Below are 21,635 nucleotides of genomic sequence, written 5' to 3' on the forward strand. Positions count from 1 at the left end.
AGATTTAATACACTATAATGTTGCTTCATTCATGAAAAGAAAATAGGTCATATGTAATGTACATATGAAAATCACCTTGCTTCCTAGTTCACTGATGGCAGTGTCGTCACTCCACCGTGGGAGCAAAATCCCCTCTTAATGCTGTGATATAAGCTTATGCACCAAGGTGAAATGCTTCAACAGGATAAAAAATACACTTTTATTTCAGTGGGAATGTTTTCAAGGCTGCACTTATGCACAGGCTTTTAAGCCGAAGCCAGACTTCGTGATTCGGCTCTGACTGGGCTCTCCTTGTTAATCTGTTGGTTCTCCCACATCTACCCTTCCCAGAGCCCCTGCATTTTACCCAAGAGAAAACGACCTCTAAAAAACAAAATACAATTGTGCTGAAACTGCGAAGAAAGCAGATCTGCACTGGAGAGAAAGTGGCCTAGCACTTGCTAAATGCAGACCTTTTTTCATGCGCTTTATGGGCAGAGTTTGGTAATTCAAGGCTGGCAGCTATATAGCTGGTACTGGACCCTGCAGAAAACACTCACTCATGCAAGACACACCAGCAGTGACATCGAAGCACAGGTGTGCGCAGACAGGACATTCAGTACATATGTTTTAGAAAATGCTTACGTTCACTTAAATCCACATTATTAATCTTGATTCCCACCCCCTCTGCTTCTGTGCCACTATCACAACCTTCGTCTTCAGTCTGCCTCTAAACAAGTGCAGCCCTACTCTGCTATACCAGCAGGAAGCCTCTTTTTTTAATTTTTTTTACGGAGTTTTATATAGCCTGAGCTTGACCCTGTATCGGGTATCAGAACGCTTTAGGGCACATTCATTATGTTTGTTAGGCACGGGGAGATTAAGTGATTTGCCCAGAATCACAGGATGTTCAGCATCATTGTAGAGACTTGAACCCGGTTCCCCAGATTCGAGGTCAACCGCCCTAGCCGTTAGGCCAACTCCTTTCCCCAAGAAACGCCTATGGCTGTTAGAAAGCCCTGCTCACACACCTACTGTGCTATTGATTCCAAGGAGCCTGAGTGGACCCTGTGTCAATAATGGCAATGTGACTTCGGCCCCTCCAAACTCTCTGCCAGCCCTAAATAAATGCATATGGGCCGGCTGCTGCTCAATTAGCACCTTGAAAGGGTAAATTAGCACTGAATTATCAGAGTGCTTCACCAAAACGGGTTGATTTGTCAGCTCTGTCTTGCTTCTTTTTGTAAATGACAAATTTCAGAACTTGACTTGCTGTTCCATGTGTACCAGTACTCTCTTTGGACAAGGAGAAATTCCGGTACTCAAACACAGAACAATTTGAAGTGCCGGTACTAAGTACTGATGAGTACCTGCCATTTAAAGCACTGCTACTGACAGTAACTGTAGCCACTTGCACTTTATTCAGAAGATCCCCACCAGAGGATGTCATGGAGCGCCCCTGGAGGAGCAGAGGGGAAATGCTGCTGTTAGAGCTTTGGAAGGTCTGCTCCCTGCCTCTGTCACTGTTACTGCCCTCCCCCCCCACTCCCCCAATTATTCGGGCCTAATCTTCCTCCTTACTGCTCTTTGCTAATTTTAGTGGTGTGCCTTTACAGGTGAGGTGGCCGATTATTCCAGCAGTGGCTGGCTAGTGAACGCCCCCTTCACCTGAATCATCTCTTCAGGTGGTACATTGCAGAATAAGGCCCACGGAAGGGGTGTGAGTGAGAATGAGATGGGAGGGGAGAAAGAGAAATGTAGGAAGACTAACGAAGAGAGGGAAGATTTATAGAGGGACATTTAACAGGTGAGGTGGGGAGAGGATGTTGTCTGACGGCTAGATTGCCGACTTTGGAGCTGGAAAACCAAGGTTCGAGCCTCGGGGTCGGTCGACTTCACATCCTGAGATTCTGGGCAAATCACTTAGGGCACGATGTAGGTGGCCGTTTCAGGCCATTTACCGACCGGTTACGGACGATTTCGGCCGTTTCCGACCGGTAAATGGCCAATCGGTATGTAGGGGCCTAAATCCAAGGCCACATGTAGGTAAATCTACATTTACAGAATCGGTAAAATTACAGATTCGGTAAAATACCGAATCGGTAATTTTACCGATTCTGTAAATTCCATATGTAGGTGGGACTCTTCTGAGTCCCAAAGGTCTTAACGAATCGGTATTTTACCATGAAATCCAACTTCATGGTAAAATACCGATTCCGGTGTGCATGCACATGTGTGCATGCACACCTATGTCATGTGACAGGCAGACCTGCCCTTAGGGCAGGTATGCCTGCCACATGGCACCTGTGCCTGTTTTGGGGGTGCCAGAGGGTGTCAAAGTGACACCCCCTGCACCCTTGTGAATTCTTTAATTACCGATTCGGTAAATACCGAATCGGTAATGCCTAATCATTCCTATGGGCTTCAAAGCCCATAGGAATGAATGGGCATTACCGATTCGGTATTTACCGAATCGGTAATTAAAGAATTGTTAAGGATTCGGTAAAGAATCCAGATGTTGAGACCTACATACCATTTACCGATTTTGAAATACCGAATCGGTACAATTCGGTATTTTAAAATCGGTAAATGTTTTTTACCTACATCTGGCCCTTAATCTCCCCATGCCTACCAAAAAATGAATGTGTCCTTGTGTAACATAACTGATGCTCATGTAAAGCGCTCCAATACTTTTGGGTCGAGTTCGCGCTGTATAAATCTGCCAAAAAAAAAAAAAAACAGGCGTTGGCAGGCGTAAATTAAAAACAAATACAGTTTACTCGGTCAGCTCTTTGGGTGCCCCTCTAAATCTAAGTGCTTTGAGCCTAGACTCAGCATTCCCTGGCCGACCCTGTTGAGGTACCTTCACAGTGATGTGCCTTTAGACCCCACAGTCCCCGGGGTGCAGGGGGAGGGGAGGAGGGAGGCGTGTCCTAAGATTCTGGTGTCCCCTCCAGCAAAGTACACTGGGTCTAGGACCAGAGTGATAGGTGGTGGGCGGTAACGGGGCCCCCAAGTTTTGTTACGCCATTGCCCATTCATAAACATTTGTGGAAAGCTCTATAGGAAGCGCACAGGTCCTTAAATGAAGGGATGATGGGTCGTGTCAGCAGAAGGGCACAGCACCTCTCTCAGAACCAGGGTCCGATTGGGATCACAATCCGGCCCGGGCACCCCCAAAAAAGTGTCCCAAGTTCCCGGATCACATCCATTTATAAAACAGCATTTGGCTAGTCTCATTAGGCTCATTTTTAGAGAAATGTTGGATAAAGTATGTATTTTAAAGCTCATCGAGCCAGAAACATTGGTGAAAACCAGAAGCACTACATTTTGGCTGGGCAAGAGAGGTGAAATAAAGTGGCCCAAAGGCCACACCTCCTGACATGGCTATGTGTGCCACCTGGCCATTTCTTTAACCAGCATTCCCGGTATTTTAATGTCCTGGCCGGTAGGAAAATGATGCAAATCACCTGAAGCTCGTATTTCCTCCTCTGATCATTATATGCTTCAAACAATAAACAAAAGGTGACCACACTTTAAAATGTAGTCTAAAGCTGCTTTAATGATCTGTGACAGATAGTTACAAACTAAACAAAGGCAGAAAAACCATGTTTGGAAGGAATAAGGATGTCTTTATAATTGTTCTCCTTAGTTATTATTCCAGCCTTTGAAGACTCTTCAATCATGAGCAAAGTTTTTTTTATTGTAGTTTTAGCCTGAACTCAACCCAAGGGCTGCACGTTATCAGCTACGCCTTCTATAGGGGATTCGTCGGTTCTTCCTGGAGAATGACCTAAAAACCTTGGTCCAATCGCTAATTCTCTCTAGACTGGATTATTGTAATTCTCTTCTGACGGGCCTTCCCAAATATCACCTCTCCCCCTCAAATCCGTCCTCCATTCAGCAGCTCGCTTAATTTCAGGGTCCAAACGAAGTGACGACATCACTCCTATCCTGTCCTCTCTCCGATGGCTTCCCATCGAGGCTAGAGCTATCTACAAAATGGTGTGCATCACCCACAAAGCTTTGCACTCTTCCTCCCCTCGCTATCTGGTGAATAAACTGAAATTGTCTGGAGGCTCAAGACCTTCTCGGAATGCGGAAAAGTTCCTTCTTGAGCCCCCCTCCTTCAAAAGGGAAAAATTGATGGCACAATCGTTCTCAGGTAATGTCAGGTAATGCGGTGAGAATCTGGAACTCGCTTCCTCCTTTGCTCCGTGCCATCACCTCCATCCAGATCTTCAGAGCGGACCTCAAATCTCTTCTATTCCAAAGACACTTTCAGAACTAATTTCCTCCTTCTCAGACCCCGCCAGGAAGTTCTTTAGTCATTGTGAATTTGTAATATATATTTATATTTTTGTTTGTACATTCTGTGCTTGCTGTGTTTGATATTGTGTTCCTTTTGCCTGCGTTGTTTTGATTCTTTGGCCTGCTATTTTTCGCCAGGAAGTTCTTTAGTCATTGTAAATTTGTCATATATATTCATATTTTTGTTTGTACATTTTGTGCTTGCTGTGTTTGAGATTGTGTTACTTTTGCCTGCGTCACTTTGATTCTATAGCATGCTACTTTTGTTTGTTCCATTCCTGTAACAGTTCTCTCATGTAACGTAACTGGTTCTATTGTATTGTATTGCTCTGACACCTTCGGGTAAAGTCTGCGCTTTATAAAAATGCATTACATAAAATAAAATAAAATAAATTATATGAGCACCGTTACAGAAGATCAAATTCTTTTTTATTTTAAGCCTTGGGCAATTAAGTCATTTGCCCAGAATCACAGGATGTTAAGCTGAGGCTGAGCCTTCAACCTTTTTCTATAGTTCCAAATTTGGCAGCTCTGACACTAACATTACATCCTCTCAATTTTCCTTGCTGGGAAAGATGCCTCACAGCGAAGCCTTTGCAATAATACAACTTCTTGCCCCTCCCCGCAGCCCACCAAAGTTTGAAAAGACACTGGGGCCTGAGGGCCAACAACAGGCCCTCAATGTAGCTGCTTCATTCACTCTTCCCCCTCCCCATAAAACTAAAGACTGAGGGCGATGGTCTGGAAGGGGAGGGGTGAAATGAAGCAGGGAGCTGCTGCGGCTCCAGGGGAGATGAGGTGATGATGGCCCAATGGACGCATAACCTGTTCCCAGCCAGACACCTCTCTTTAATAGCACAGCAGGAAAGTGGGACACTGCTTCTGAGTTGCTGCAAGCTTCCCCACTCCGAACCTGCCTCCTCGTGATGCTGTCCCACATTACAGTGACAGTAAGGCTCTGTGGGCTGGTTGACAACGCTCCTAACAAAAATGGGCCCACATGTGACCCTTAGACACAGGCCTATCGGCCAAAGCCCGACCGCCCACCTTCCCAATCCGATGCTGCTCGGAACCAGCGGTTGAGGCGAATAAATAAAAATTATGGGAACTGTGAATATAAGTGCCATAGAGGTGAGTGCGGGGTCACAGATGTATACAAAAAGAACAAGCTTTTAATTTCATATAAAACTACATGCACCTCTTAAATGAAAAACCAATGCAAGTGTGACTAATTGGTGGGAAATTAATCCTTTTTTAAAACTATGAACTCTCAGTTGGTTAATTCCTCACTGCAGTTGGCTGTGCGTGTTGCCAGCTACTCAGAACTGAATCCTGTTTTGTTCAATGAGGCCCTAGCCTGTGGCAGGAAGTATTGTGAATATGTAAGCCAATACTTATCCAAAAAACAAAATCCTTTGTCACCATGAAACTTCAAATAACTCAATTAATTGAAGCCATATACTAGCTCCCAAGCACTCTTTAGATCTGCTGACCAACTCTTTTCACACATTCAAATTCCTCCCAGATAGCAGGCATCTGGAGAGAAGATTGCTTGTTTCTCCTTTAACGATTCGTCCCTCTATCGTCTTCACAGTACAGGAGACCACCTAAATAGTAATGGACATACTTTTTTGTAAAATTGTCCATTCTTTGCACTATACCATTTCTTAGTCCATTGTTTGCAGCTTTTGTATTCAGAGAAGAGAGTGAATTCGCCCCTCGCTCCCTGGCAGAAAGAGGCACACTGGGCTGTGTGCCAGGGGCGGGTCCTGTGCTATGGCAGAGCCTAGTCCCCCCACTGCTTTCAAGCAGTTCGTAGTAGAAACATAAAATGATAATAACTTTGAGTTATTTTATGTCTGTGCTGCTTTGCGGGCTGGCGAGTGGTCTGGACTGCTCTGCTCTCAGAGCAGGGCAAGGGAGGAGTGGTTTGCCCACTCCTAAGTGCACATGACTGTTTGGCCGGCCCTCTCGGCCCACCCAAATTAGTAATGCACACTTTCCTTGTTCTCCAAAAAGGGTTCATTACAGCCTGCATGGTTAACATACCCAGGCTCCCATTCCCTGTCTGAGCCTAGAACCAGGAAACTCAGACCAATCACAACGCAGCGTTGTGATTGGTCAGGGGAGCCTGGGTGTTTTCCTTGTGATTGGTCAGTGGGGCCTGGCTGGGCATCCTGTTCCTCAAGTTCGATGAGGAGAGCAGGAGCAGAGACGCGAGACCCAGCGGCAAGGTACGTTTATTTAAAAATATATTTTTTATATTGCGCACTCTCCCCCCGCCTCGCCGCCTCGCCGCCTTGCCGCCTCACCACCAGTGAGCTATCCCGGCCGCCACTGCTGTGTGCACTTAAACACCCATGTTTGTTTAACCATGTGTCTCCAAGAAGAGGAATCACGGGAGAATAGGTTTATGTTGTCACTTCCAAGATACAAAGTGCAATGCCACACTACTACACCGATCCACCCCCCTGGGTGAGCAATGCGCCTGTTCTGCCTCATTTTCACTGTCTGCCAAATTTGGAGCACCTAGATGAATGATGTCTCGCTGGCACTTGACAAGTGATGTGATGTAGCATGCGAGTGCGCATATCAGCAAAGCCAAATGAGACTTTTATCTTCACAAGGACAATAAATTGAGAAACTAACAGCCACATGTACACAATTTAGAAGTTGCGATTATTTGCAAATTACAATTAGACAATCGCAATTCCTAATGTATGGAACCCATTGAGTAACATTTAGCAATTCCTAATGGGGTTGCAATCAGCTTACAGCATGAATATTAATGCGAAAGGTTGCAATTTGCGACCTATCAAGAATTGCAGCCATAACAGGAACAGTGACCTGCTGGGGTCAGCAGACCAATGCGTCTGTGAGAGCTTTGTAAGAAAGCAATCTTTAAAAAAAATGTTTTTTAATTCAGCCCAATTTATTTAAAGGAAAACGGGATGCATTTAAAAAAAAAAAGTTAAATGTTAATGTTTCATTTTTTAGGAGTAGGCAGTGGCTCCATAGACCACCCCCATGGACCACTGCCTGCTTTAAAAAGATATTTGTTTTTACATTCGCAAAGGAGAATGGGTCGCGTGGTGGACCTCTTCCCATTTGCGAATGGTTACCAAAACCCTTGAGGTGTCTGTAAAAAAATGAATGTTTTGTGACCGTAGTTCAGCACAAAACATTCCTACATACTGCTGCGATTCTGTATTAGGAAGGGATGCCCTAAATACGCCCCTTCCAAATACTGAATTGCTAAACACAAATTGAGATTCAGTATAATTTTTCCAAATCGAAATTTGTGTTGTGTACATATGAAAGAGCATGTTTACAGCCATTAACGGCCCGATTCTGCAAATCGGACCGTTTCTGACCGCAAGAATGCTTTTGTACATCTGCCCCCAAATGGAAAGGTAAGATATGTGTTGTATTACTTTGAATGAAATGCAATACAAACACTCAAATTATAATTCATTTCAGAAAGTGCAAATTTGAAGTATATTATTACCACACCCATATCTGGACTCTCTAACATAGAGGGAACATTTCTCAGCTTTCTGGACACCACGTAGTTATTGACTGAGAAAGTCATCCACTCTAGCCAAGGTGGTCGTGTACAGAGTTAATGTTGACATATCTGGTGGCGACCCGTCCACTGTTGATCGGATCGCTTATCCAACATCCCAGAGGTGACTCAACAGTGTTGGACCCGGGCGCACTGCCAGGGTAACCTCTGTCATCGAGGGAACTCCAGCTAGGGCGGTTTGATTTCCAGAAGTGCGTTTGGAGAACCCGCTGTTTGGTATGTTCTTGGTAACAGAGTTTTCTGGTCACATCACCTTTCATCACTTTGGAGGAGTGTTGCCATAAGGGGGCAAGTATTTGTTGTCATGTTTTTGGGTATCACTGTCAATGTTACAAGTTTGAGATTCCTGTAATATAATACCCACCCTCTCTTCTCCTTCACAGATTGTCCCAGTCAGTACTGGGGTTCAGACTGCAAAGAGGTTTGTATGTGCCACCCAAATGGAAAGTGTGACCCTGCCACCGGCCAATGCACCTGCAATCACAACCGCTGGGGGCACCTCTGCCAGTTCGCCTGCCAGTGTGGACCCCAAGGGAAATGCAACCCACTTACTGGAACCTGCCAGTGTGACCCTGGATGGTGGTCTTCTACCTGCAAGAAACAGTGCCAGTGCAACCCAAACAGCCCCCGCTGCCACTCTGCCACTGGGCACTGCATCTGTGCCCACGGGTGGTGGGGTCTGCGGTGCAGCTTCCGGTGCATCTGCAACCAATCTCCCTGTGCCCAAAGCTCTGGCAAATGCGAGTGCAAGGATGGTTGGTGGGGGAACAATTGTGAGCAACAATGTGACTGCTCGCATGGCAAATGCAGCCCCGTCAATGGGCACTGCGAGTGTGAAGTGGGCTTTCAAGGCATAAGCTGCATAGATCCTTGTACTGCTGGATACTACGGGCTGAGGTGCAGAACCAGGTGAGGCCCAGGGGAGAGTTGGTGACAAGGGTTGGCCACGGGATCTGCTGATAAAGGACATTTAATGTATTGATTTTCATCTCCTCTCACTCAGGGCTTTATTTATTTTTATTTATTTATTTAGGAAGTTTTATATAGCGCTGCTGGACCCAAGAGTATCAGAGCGCTTTACAAGGTAGATATACATATAAAGAAATAATAAACTATTTACAATGTGCAGTAAAATTCACAAAAAGGTAAAACATTGAATTAAAGGCTAGAGGGGGCAGAGAAACAACGGGATAATAAGAGGGATAAAAGGGAGTTGACATTAGGGAGAGAAGGGGGTGTAGAGAAGGGGAGTGAGAAAATGGAAGGAGGGAGAGGGGGTGGGTAAAAAGTGAATCATAGTGGGGCGGAATGAGCGGGGTCTCTCAAAGTGGCGGGGCCGATGCAGTTAAGGCCGTGGCTTAAAAACGAGTAAGCTAAAAATCTGTGCTTAGCATAGTGTGCCACCCAACTAGTATTTTGTTGCTTCTTTCATTGCATCCAGACATATAATACAACGAGTAACATTACACTTACAACAAGCCAGAACTATTGGATTTGCCAATGGTTGTTAGTTGCATATGATGAATAAGCAACAGCTATATCTTCCTTCTATAGACTATTGAACATGCTTCCGTTCTAAAAAGATGAGACTGTGAAAGAACTATAACGGGTCTCTTTGAAGTTGCATCAAAGGCAGTGAAGGGTGGTATTGCTGCGGAATTAAGATTTTTTTTTCTCCCTGAGGGTGAGTGTAAAAATTGAGAGCCCGATAGGAACCCGTCTTGCCACCTGCTTTTCAGAACTGCCAGTGCTGAGCAGCGACAGGACCCGGCCCACTTAAAGCCCTGCGCTCACTTCTTTCTCATCCCTATTTTCCTCGTTCCTTCTTTTCACTCTTCCAATTCGCCTTTCATTTTTCCTCTGCTTTCTTTTCTTATGATCTCTTTCCTCCACGTCCTCTATTCATATGGTCCACTTTTCTCCTCTCTCTCTGTCTCCTCTCCTCTTTCCTCATTTTTTCTGTCTCGTCTACTTGTTCTTTCACTCCCTTACCAATACAGCTTTACCATCTTTTGCTTTCCTTCTGTTTTCTCCTCTTCCTCCCTACCTAGAGCTACCCTCTTGCCCTGCTGTCTGTGTTAGGCCCTTTCTTTGGGTCCTGGAGCAGTCAATGTCTACCAATTCTGTCCCAGAGCCCATTAAAATCTAATGGGATATCCAAGTTACTCCCTTCATACGCTTGAGCCTCTCAAGGTAGCTAAGATGTGCGCCAAGGCTTAAAGACGGAATGAGGCAGAATCTTAAATGCAACATGAAACAACAAGGAACAGTCTATTTCCAGTTTCTTACATGTATATAATAGTTTAGTACCGGCTTCATTTAAATAACATGCACTGTAATAAAAGGTAGTGGAAAGCATAAAACAACATATGTATGCATAGCTCCTATTTCTTCAGGGTTTTCTGATTTCATCAGTCACCAACGGGGTACACTTCAGTGCATGAAGCCCTTGATTAAAATAGCACATGTATCTTTGGGATGAGCAGAAATTAACAAAACATGTAATAAAGCAGTATAGGGTATTCACTTGTGGAACACTAGGGCCTCATTATGATGGCGGTGAGACCCCCATTGCCAGCCCGTCAGTGGCAGTCCCACCGCCATCCTTAGAAGTGGTCTGATCACCGGATTATGATCCGGCAGTCGGAGGCCTCGGTCGTACAGACAGATCGCTGCTTTTAAGGCTGGCTCAAGGAGCCCGTTGGGGCAGCATTCGGTCTGGAATCCCTACAATAGGGGCAGTGCTGAGAGTACGATGTCTGTTTCCCTCCGACTGTATATGGTAGCCCGACCGCCATGTACAGGCAGATGGAAAGTGACTTGGGGGCACCTAGCAGGGACCCCGTCCCCTGTTGGCCTTTGCTATGGGGCTTGGGTGGCACATGTGGTGCCCCCCTCAAACATCCATGAATCCTGTGCTTGGCACCTCATGGTGCCTGACACATGGTGTTTGGATGTTTAAAACATGCCTATTTCAATTGTGGCTTGTGCTGCAACCCTCTTCTGGGCCGCTGCACAAGCCGCAATAGAAAACTGCATGTTTCTGACCGCCTACACAGCAGTTGGAACGTAATTTGGCAGGTGGAACTGCTGACTACATGTCGGCTACTATCCATCCTGCAATGATGGTGGTCGGAAACGTGCAGATATTCACTATGTGTCAAATTTGCACTTAATTCAAAGACGTGCTCTTTGCAGTTGCTTCATAATTTGCCTATCTGACATAAATAATGAATCCTTCGCAAAGGCTTGATCAGAGAGAGGTAAGCATCACTGGCCCCTAAAGAATCCTATCTACCAAAAGCACCTCCAAAAACAGAGCAAACTGCAAGTCTCTGCTGGAGCACAGCTTCAGCTCACACTTCCCGCTCATTCTTACCGCCTAGACTGACCCTACATTTGCAAATACATTTTCCTACTCGGTAACAAGCATCATCATTGATCCCCCGTGTTTTATCACCATTAATGTCGTTAATAACTGGTTCAACTCAACTAGCATAACCACAGTCCTCCCACTGGCCACCAAACTAAGAAATATACCTCTGAAACATCGAATTATTAGTGCACCCTCTTGGTAAGGCTTTGGAATCAGCCATCATGTCTGCCTGAGTGACAGCTTGTCCATCACATTCACATCCACTCTGACACCTGGGTGCAGGTGAAGCTAGAAAGCGGCACCCATTTGTCATCCTAAGTACGCACCACTTAAGGCCTCAAGCAAGGGTGCGTGCTTGCCCCAATATTGTTTAATCTGTTCATGGCGGATCTACCAAGCCTACTCGACACATGTAACTCCCATTCCCCGAGGATGGGAGGGAAAATTCTGAGTAGTCTTTTGTACGCTGACAACGTCGTATTACTCAGCCACACCGACATTGGCCTTCAGCGGCTTCTGATCCAAATGCACAGTTACGCAACGGAAAACAACCTAAAAATAAATTTGAGCAAGACACGCACCATGTCAATTAACATCAACAACATACAACAGAAGCTCTGGACCCTGGGCGGTCAAAGTATTGAGCCAGCATGCGAATACAAATACCTGGGAGTCACTTTTGACAGAGAAGCTACATTCACACAGCAGAAGCAGGAATCAAGAAGGAGAGGGGCTTTGATCGCCGTCACGCTGAAAAATTTAGCCAACCAACTGATGGGGCCAACCTTCACCCCTTACTTGAAAGTTATTCAGGCTAAACTACTCCCCTCGATCTCCTACGGCGGCGAGGCACTACGAGGAAGAGACTCTAAAAACCTGGATACTATCCAGGTAAAAGCCTACAGAACAATGTTTTCGCTCCCGCCTTACACCTCGCCTGCCCAAATAAGGTTGGAGTTTGGCTTGCAAAAACAAGATCTCGCTAGACAGGGAGCCTACATCATTTTCTGCCACAAACTTCGCTCTGCTGCTACTGACACACTAAACTCGCTGTTATGGCAAGATATACAAAGCAGGGACTCATCTCAGGCAAGAACTTACCTGCAGGCAGCATTGGGGGCCACCAAACTATCTCTGATCTGGGACATGCAACTCGGGCATAACCCGTTTAAAAAACTAGTCTGGAAAAACGTCAAATCTCTTTCCTTTCTAGAGGACAAGGCCGCCTTCGCAAAAAGAAATCATGCATGGATGACACTCAATTCGTACAAATCCCTGACACCACAACCATATTTTAGTCAGGGCTATCCAAAAACTATAAAATTGAGGTTTTTGAAACACAGACTTGGGATTTTGCCCAGCAAAGAGCATCTTCCACCATGGCTCAGGAGCAACGGCCACGAAGCCTGTCCGCTCTGCAACCTAGATAAGGGCGACTTCCTTCATATGACCTGCCTCTGCGAAGAGCTTCAGCAAGCCCGCCAGCAGCTCCTAAATGACCAGTTAAAGCAGATAGGGACTAGCACTAGAAGGCAAGCGGTGCTCGCCTGCTTGGACCCTGCAAACACTAAACTGAACTGCAGATATGTTAAGTTCCTCGCGATGATCGAGCAAAGACTGTTAAAACTTCCAAAATCGACCATCATCGATACAGGCAACAAGTAGGCGGTCATCAGGATGCAAGGGAACACGCTGTCTCGGCCTCAGAAAAATGCTTTGGACAATTACACATGATCTTTTATTGCATGTCTATTTTAAATTGATTATAACGAACACATTATTTTATGATATTTTAAGACTTTTTTGTAAAACGGTTTTTGCACTGGTTTTAATTAACTATGCATAATAAACTTCCCTTACCTTGTCCATCACATTCAGAATCATGTAAATCAAAACAAACTCGTATACGTACATGTGGCCTTTTACTGAACACTGGAAAAGCAAGCCTTGCAGACATACTCAACATACTGAACAATTCTAGCGCAGGGCCACTCAATTTGAACTCACCAACAAACTTTGTAGACTCGGGGCAGGGATTTACATTCCAAGATCTGAACACGCTCCGATTTCTCTTCCTCTTCCGTTCCCATATCAGCAGGCCTTCCAAATGGTTCATGACCTGACCTATTGAATTCAAGTGTGCAAAGTGAATTCTGAAATGACACTCTACCTGAGACAAAAGAAACTGGCCTTCCAGTAACTCAGATATTAGAGGGCGAATTCATGACAACACAAGGGCTCACAGTCCAAAATCCCAACAGCATCACCTTTGCACCTATCAAGCAAATTAACTATTCAAGTGATCCAGAATGCATGACCCTAAAATGCTTTGGTTATATAATACTCCATGTCATAGGAATTAATTATACTACACAGTGACATAACACTTCATAATCAAAATAAACCCAAGCTCTCCACCGGCTCATTGATTCAAACCTTCTATAAAGCGTACACTCAGCAAAAGTAGACAACTTAACTGCCGAACCCCAACCAAAGTCTATTATATCTGTCAAATAAACAGACCCTGAGCCATTTCCACCCAGTTTCAAATCCAAATATCAAAATGAGTACAAGCTAGCAGATTTACAAGATTGCCTTCCAGTACCTTGTGGAGAAGCGTGGCTCAGTGGTTAGAGGCGGCAGACCCGGAAGCTGAGATCGACCGTGGACCAGGGTTCGATTCCCCGCCTCGGCGGGTTTCGGGCTCAAAAATCCACAGAGTCGATAATTCTCGATCCGGTGCCTACTCGACTCATGGGGTCACACTCTGCGACTCTGGGCAATAGCTTGCTTAATCTCCACTACGGCCCCTCGCGGCGGGATGCCTGGCTTTCACCTTGTGGATACCCAGCCGGGGTATCTCACAGGGGAATACCAGGATGGGTTCCCTAAGCAAGCGCCTTGAGACCCCTGGGTTAAAGTGTTGCGCTATATAAATCGAAACACATTTACATTTACATTTACCTGCCCACCAGCCGTCTTTAAAAATGTTACGACTATACCACCCGTATTCAAGCTCTTCCTTACTCTCTTCAACATCTCTTCATGGAAATGGAACATCCCAGAATAATTTAAACAATGATAGATCATATCAATACTCAAAAACCCTACATAGACCCATGTTGCCCTGATATCTAAGACCCATCGCCAACAAACCATTTACGCGAAACTACTTGAATGCCATGTCTTCAACCATCTCTCACTTCACAGTGTGTCACACACTACCCTACACCTTGCCTAAGTTGTATGGGGCCTCAACATAATAATGTTATTATTTGTTATTTGGAATTTACATAGTGCAGAGTCGGCCGCTAGTATAGCATCATAGAATCTGCAACATTGTTCCGTAATATACTCTTTATACTACTAAAAACAAACAATACAACACAGAACTTGACATGGCACTGTACCATACCATAATACAATACAGCACAACACACCTCTCACTACGCCATCCAGCAACCAACAGTACCACACCAATACTGATGTATTTATTTATTTTAGCTATGGGTTTTTAAGTAGCACATTCAGTGCTGAGAAGCATCAGCACATTTTACAAAGGACAGTGTACCTAAAAGTATGAAAGACAAACCTAAACAGTATACACCCCAAAAATACACACAAAGTTAACAAAGTTGGCTCAGCAATCCAGTACAAAGAAATATATATACAGTCGAAACACAGAGTATCTTGTTCGTAGGACAAGCACAGTACAGTGCAGTGTTCTGTGCTAGAATCCAAAATCCAAGAGAAGGCTCTTGACTGGACCACGTCCTTTCTCTCGGGAAGAACCCAGAGCGTCTGCCTCTCACCCTTCTGATCCGAAGCCACCAACATCATCTGCGGTGTCCCCCAGGGCTCATCCCTCAGCCCAACGCTGTTCAACGTCTACATGGCCCCCCTCGCACAAGTGGCCCGCCATCACGACCTCAACATCATCTCCTACGCCGACGACACCCAGCTCATCCTATCCCTCACCAAGGACTCACGCACCGCCAAAACCGACCTCCATGAGGGAATGAAGGCCGTTGCTGACTGGATGAGGAGCAGCCGTCTGAAACTGAACTCAGACAAGATGGAGGTCCTCATCCTCTGACCCACCCCCTCAGCCTGGGACTACTCTTACTCCGACCACACTGGAAACAGCACCAACACCCCCCGACCATGCACGCAATCTAGGATTCATCCTCGACTCCTCCCTCTCCATGTCTAAGCAGGTCAATGCCGTCTCCTCCTCCTGCTACAACACCCTCCGCATGTTCCGCAGGATCTACAAGTAGATCCCCACCAAAATAAGAAGAACGGAGACACAGGCCCTCATCAGCAGCAGACTGGACTATGGCAACGCACTCTACGCAAGAATCCCAGCCAAACACCTACGACGACTACAACGCATCCAAAATGCCTCCGCCGACTGATCGTCAATGTCCCCCGCCGCAGCCACATCACCCCCCACCTGAGAGACCTACACTGGCTCCCCGTCGACAAGAGGATCACCTTCAAGCTCCTCACCCACGCTCACAAAGCACTCCACAACGCCGGACCAGCCTATCTGAACAGCAGACTCAGCTTCCACACCCCCACCCGCCAGCTCCGCTCCGCCAGCCTCGCCCTCGCAGCTGTCCCCCGGATCCAACGAACGACCTCCGGCGGCAGATCTTTCTCATACCTGGCCGCCAAGACCTGGGACTCCCTCACTACCCACATATGGCAGACCCAAGACCTTCTCGCCTTCAGAAGGCTCCTCAAGACCTGGCTCTTCGAGCAGTAGCAGCACCCCCCTCCCCCCGCACCTTGGGACCCTTACGGGTAAGTAGCGCGCTTTACAAGTACGCTGATTGATTGATTGATTGATTGATTGATTGATTGCTCCAGTAAGTAGATAAAAACGGCAGCTTGGGAGTAGAGATCTAGAAGAAAGTGACTTATTTCTCTATTGAAAGCTGATAGAGAGGTGATGGTGTTGATAGTAGGCAGGATTGAGTTCCAGGCTTTGAAGAGCTGCTGCAGAAATACTATTTCAAGGGACCTGTTTTGTTGAAGACAATGATTCAAGAAGAAAGGTGTTAGTGCTGTGAACTGTATGAAACAGTCCTCATACCTATAGCTTTTTGACCAAATATTGGGAGTGATCAGCGTGTACAAGTGTATGAATGAATCACATTAGCCAGTAGGAATATCTGCCCTCAATTGGGAGCCCATTTAGGCGTTGCAATACAAGAGCAAGGTGAATAAAGCAGCCAGTCTCAGAGATCGAACATGCTGGTGTATATAAAGAAACTTTGAGAGGGGGAAGGGGAATTTAAGGACTGTCTGGAAGAATATGATTTACCTGGTGTAATCTGGAATCTACCAATGCTTGGATGAAATATTTGAGGTGGTATTTTGGAATTAAATGTTTTGTCCCCAGGTTAAGTCTAATCTCAGTCTAGCATAATTTGGTCATGTTGGAAATGTCTTTCTGGAGATGTAGACTATTATCAGAAGTAAACCCAGTAATTTTGTTCCTTCACGCGGGGTCTGAGGGCAATCTAAGCCATTGGTAGATTTTAGCCTATTTTTGGCCAATATGGAGCTAGACCAGGACAAAATGATTGAGAATTACTTGTTGTTATGACTGAGTTTGAGATGAGCAGATATCATCCTGGATTGTAATTTGTTCACGATCATGGCCACTAAAGCGATATCTGCAAGAAAGGAGACCTACGTAAACACCTGGGTGTCATATCTATGTGGATGAAATGAGATAACAGATTCTTTCATGGTGGTCCCAGTGGTTCAAGATATATGTTAAAGAGTGCAATGCTCAATTTACTCCTTAGCCATGCATATCTCCCTGCTACATACCAACCTTGCAACATTTTAAAGTTGTGACTGTATGCTGTACAATTAACCCTCCTTCACACACCACGTAACTTATAACACTATCTGACAATATATCACTGAACAACACACACAACTGCTTCTCTCCCCTTCTTCAAACTCAGTGTTACAATACTCAGAACAACGACTCGTAACACAACATCATTCGCCCACCATGAGACTGCTTTCAGCCACATTCTGTGTCCCAATATACCATGCAACATCTCGCCACACCATATCATGCTTCAACCTGCCAACTTGACATCCCACCATGAGTCATAATCTTACGACAGCAACAATATCAAACCACAACTCACAATAGGCCACTTCTGCGTTAATAGCAGAAAATGAAGGACAACACCCCATCCCATCCTCTGGCTTCCTCCTACTTTCCTCCATCACCTCTCAATCTCTCAACTCCATTCTTGTTTTTCAAAGACCCCTCACCTCCTGAAACTAAGCTGGGACTCAATACACTGACAGAGTCATGAGCCTAAAGGGAACCTCTTGGCTACTCGTCACCACATATATCATACTGTAGCAGCACACTCTACCACCTCACGCCCAATATACCCCAGGCACTGCACCCTAGTCATACCCCACAATAAGATTCCACAATATTCTACATATAGCACTGAATTTTGCCAGATTTGACACCCACCACCATACCACAATTGGCCACAGCAACCCCTACCAATTTGCACTTACAACTGCATAATTCCATATTACACCCTCACTACCACATGCCACTTCCCACCAAACGACATATACAACCATATCATATAACACACCTCTTGACTGCACTATTTAATATGATATCATAATTCATCAAACTGCCTATAACCCTGATCACATCAGACAACACAGCACACTTTACTTAAGTCGAAAAAATCCTATAATATGCCGCTTATATGATGTCACACCATAGGATACATGGTGCCATCACACACACTCCATCTCACAGATCAAACACTACCAAATCTTGCCTTCCAACCCATCATACACCTAATCACATATCACGTCATCTTATCATTCCACAGCAACACATTCACCACATAAACCCACAGTGCAACAGGGTTCCTTATCTCACCACTCCTCATCAGCCAAACCATGATACCATAGCACACACCATGCCACCATGACCGACTCTATAGAGCATTCGTATCATATGACTAACTATTTTAATGCAAACACTACATGAAGACATGCTGCCTCTCAAAGCAGAGCCTCTTTGTGCACCAATCAGTCACAGCACCACCAACCAAGTTTCACTTAACATTCCAAATGTCAATCTACCCCTCCAATACAACACACTGCGCTGCATATCCAAATTGGACCGCAACATTTCATAATATGCTACCTCTAACAGTGCATTCTACACAGTGCAGCCCACCAGCACCCACCACCCACACCATGCCCAGAACATCACACTGAGTCCTACTGCTAAGTAGCACAGCTTCTCATATCCAACACAGGAATGCACCGCATGAAAACATCTCTGCACCACATCATACCCTGGAGAAGAGTCTTGCCGGTGGCAGTGGCAGGCTCTATCCGCTCGCGCTCTGTGTTTTAAAAGTGCCACACTGTTTTAAAAGTGCCACACTGTTCTAGCGAAGATTTACTGCGCTGTATTTTAACTTTTAGCGATTAGGCTAATTTTAAAGTATTCTGTGTGCTGATTTAATTTTTCTGTGTGACTCACTTGCCTGCCGTCTCCCGCCCCGGTCCGCCGCGTCCATTTCTGGGCGTTTGCTGCGGAGGGCGAGGAGGAGCCTACCACTTCCGGGCTCGGGCGGCCAAGTCAGCGGTCTAGTTGCCCCTACGTCCTTTAAATGTGTGTTGGCCTGCGTCCGCGCAGCGGACGCGTGCAGCGGGCGCGCCGGAAGCGCGCCGAAGTCGAGCCAAAGTCCAGCCCGTCTGCGCCCGTCCGCGACAGGACGGGGCACGGGGCTAGGGACTCTGGACTCTTATCACCACCCATTGTGCGCTATGACAGAGAGGAGTTGCTTGCTCTGTGTCCTGAGTCCTCCCGCAGCTGCATGCACTCCATGGAGGTGCTATCACTACATGCTTGCCCTCTATGTACCTTTAAACCCCTCAATCCAGTGCGGGTAGTGCCTGCAAATAGACAGGCCAAGGCAGGATTGATTAATTGCCGCTCTCTCGGTGGTCACAGTCTTCAAATCTACCATCTACTCGAAGACGAGGAATTTGATATACTGTTCTGTACCAAGACGTGGCTGGGACAACTCTCTGATCCTGATATCATAGAGGCTTTGCCCCCTGGCTATTCCCTTGCTAGACTGGATAGGAAGGATGGCAGGGGGGGGGGGGCATTGCTATTGCTACCAGAGCTGCAATACAATGTACCCTACTGCCTCTGAATATTGATCATTGTGAAGCTGGTGCTTTCACGATAAATATGGGACCTCAAACCTCCCTTTCTGGCATCCTTGTGTACAGACCTCCGGGCAGGATGCATGATTTTATTGCCAACCTGTTGGAGGTCACTGCTCACCATGCGATCAGGAAAAAGAGCTTCCTTGTGCTTGGCGATCTAAATGCCCACTTTGATGACCCTTCAGACAGGGAGGCGAGCGACATTAGGTCCGCACTCCATTCTCTACAGCTTGATCTTATAAATCATGACCCCACTCACAGACTAGGGCATCTCCTGGATCCCATCTTTGGTAACCTCTCTAGAGTACAATCTTCTACTCCGATCCCGGTCCCCTGGTCCGATCATTTTGTCATTCCTTTTGCCATCCAGTCTTCCGAGGATGTCTCTAAGAAAGACTCTGAGCAGCGTTACCCGCGGCGTAAATGGAAATCCTTCTCTCAGGCTACCTTCAATGAACATCTTACAATGGGTGGTCCGCTAGGAGGGACAGACTGTGAAACTGCATACAGTCACCTACAATCCCGCATTTTAGGCGCCCTTGATAAAACCGCCCCCATCCGAAATGGCAGCAATCCAAAAAATTTGAGGAAAACCTCTTCATGGTACACTCCTGAACTCCAAACGCTCAAATCTTCCTGTAAAAAGCTGGAGCGTGCATGGCGTGCTAACTTTTGCCCTATGATTAAAACAAAATATAAAAAAATGCAGAGGGAATACTATAGAGAAGTTCGCATCTCTAAAGCCGCCCACTATAAAAATCGGATTGATGCGGCAGAGAACTCCTCGAAGGAGCTTTTTAAAATCTTTAAGGAGATTTCTGTACTCTCGACTGATAATAGGTCCTCCAATGACTCAGTAGATACCTGCAATCGGATTGCGAGATACTTCTCGGGAAAGATCTCGGATATCTATGCTAGCTTCTCTGGAAACCTTACCGCCACCTATGATCTCTTGGAAAACAGTGAGGCCAGCCCCACGGAGTTATGTCTCCACAGCTTCCTGGTCCCTCCACCTGATATACTGGTAAAGGTTTGCCAAAGTGTCAAATCGGGCTCTCCTCGAGATCCTGCCCCTCCTAAAGTTCTGACTGCTAGTTTGGAAGTACTCGAGCCCTATTTTAGGCACATCATTCAACTCTCGTTCTCTTCGGCCTCTCTCCCGAAAGACTGGAAGAAGGCTATAGTGCTACCTATAAAAAAGAAACCGAATGTCAGTCAGGATACCCTAGAGAACCTAAGGCCTATTTCCCTCCTGCCCTTTCTTGCAAAAGTGACCGAAAAACTAGCTAATATACAGCTCATGGAGCACCTAGAGGCAAAAAAAGCTCTTCACAGCTCCCAATCGGGCTTTCGGAAGAACTATTCGACCGAGACGGCCCTCCTGCGAGCGACCGAAACACTGCGGATGGGTGCAGATGAAGGGCACACTATGGCTCTCATTATGCTGGACCTCAGCGCTGCGTTTGACACTGTGGCTCATCCCATCTTGCTACAGTGTCTGAGCAGTGCTGGGGTCACCAAGGCGGCATTGGGCTGGCTCAAGGCCTTCCTCTCTGACCGCAGTTTTCAGGTCCAGAGTGGCTTGTTTCTCTCTGACAGCATAGCCTTAGAACAGGGGGTGCCTCAGGGCTCTGCCCTGAGCCCCACCCTGTTCAACCTTTACATGGCTCCATTAGCAGAGGTGGTCCAATCATACGGCATAGAATTGGTATCATATGCCGATGATACTCAACTGCTCATTTCCCTATCACAGGCACCCACTTTGGCAGCAGCTAACTTCAAAACCTGCATGCAGGCGCTTGCTGGCTGGATGGACCAACACTGCCTGAAGCTTAATGGCTCCAAAACTGAGGTCCTAGTGATCGGGGGAAAGGATGCCAGCTGGACTCAGGATTGGTGGCCTCCTTGCCTTGGCCCTACACCTATCCCTGGCAGGGAGGCAAAAAATCTGGGAGTATGGGTGGACCCGAAACTGTCTTTTGAAAGCCATGTCAACAAAGTAGCAGGGAAGTGCTTTGGAATAATGAAGACCCTAAACCGCACTTTGGACCTTCTACCCTTGGAGGCTAGAAAGACCATGACCCAAGCTCTAGTTACCTCCCGCATAGATTATGCGAA

General features: G+C 46.2%; 1 protein-coding gene across 1 annotated transcript in view; it reads left to right on the forward strand.

Annotated features, from left to right (window-relative positions):
• Positions 1-21,635, forward strand: part of SCARF1 (scavenger receptor class F member 1) — a 300,041-nt gene that overhangs the window by 85,916 nt on the left and 192,490 nt on the right. The window contains exon 4 of the mRNA XM_086955211.1: positions 8,260-8,785. Within this exon, the coding sequence (XP_086811337.1) occupies positions 8,260-8,785 (526 nt within the window). The remainder of the gene's footprint in view (positions 1-8,259; positions 8,786-21,635) is intronic.

Source organism: Lissotriton vulgaris, chromosome 2_1, assembly GCF_964263255.1.
Source record: "Lissotriton vulgaris chromosome 2_1, aLisVul1.2, whole genome shotgun sequence".
NCBI lineage: Eukaryota > Metazoa > Chordata > Amphibia > Caudata > Salamandridae > Lissotriton > Lissotriton vulgaris.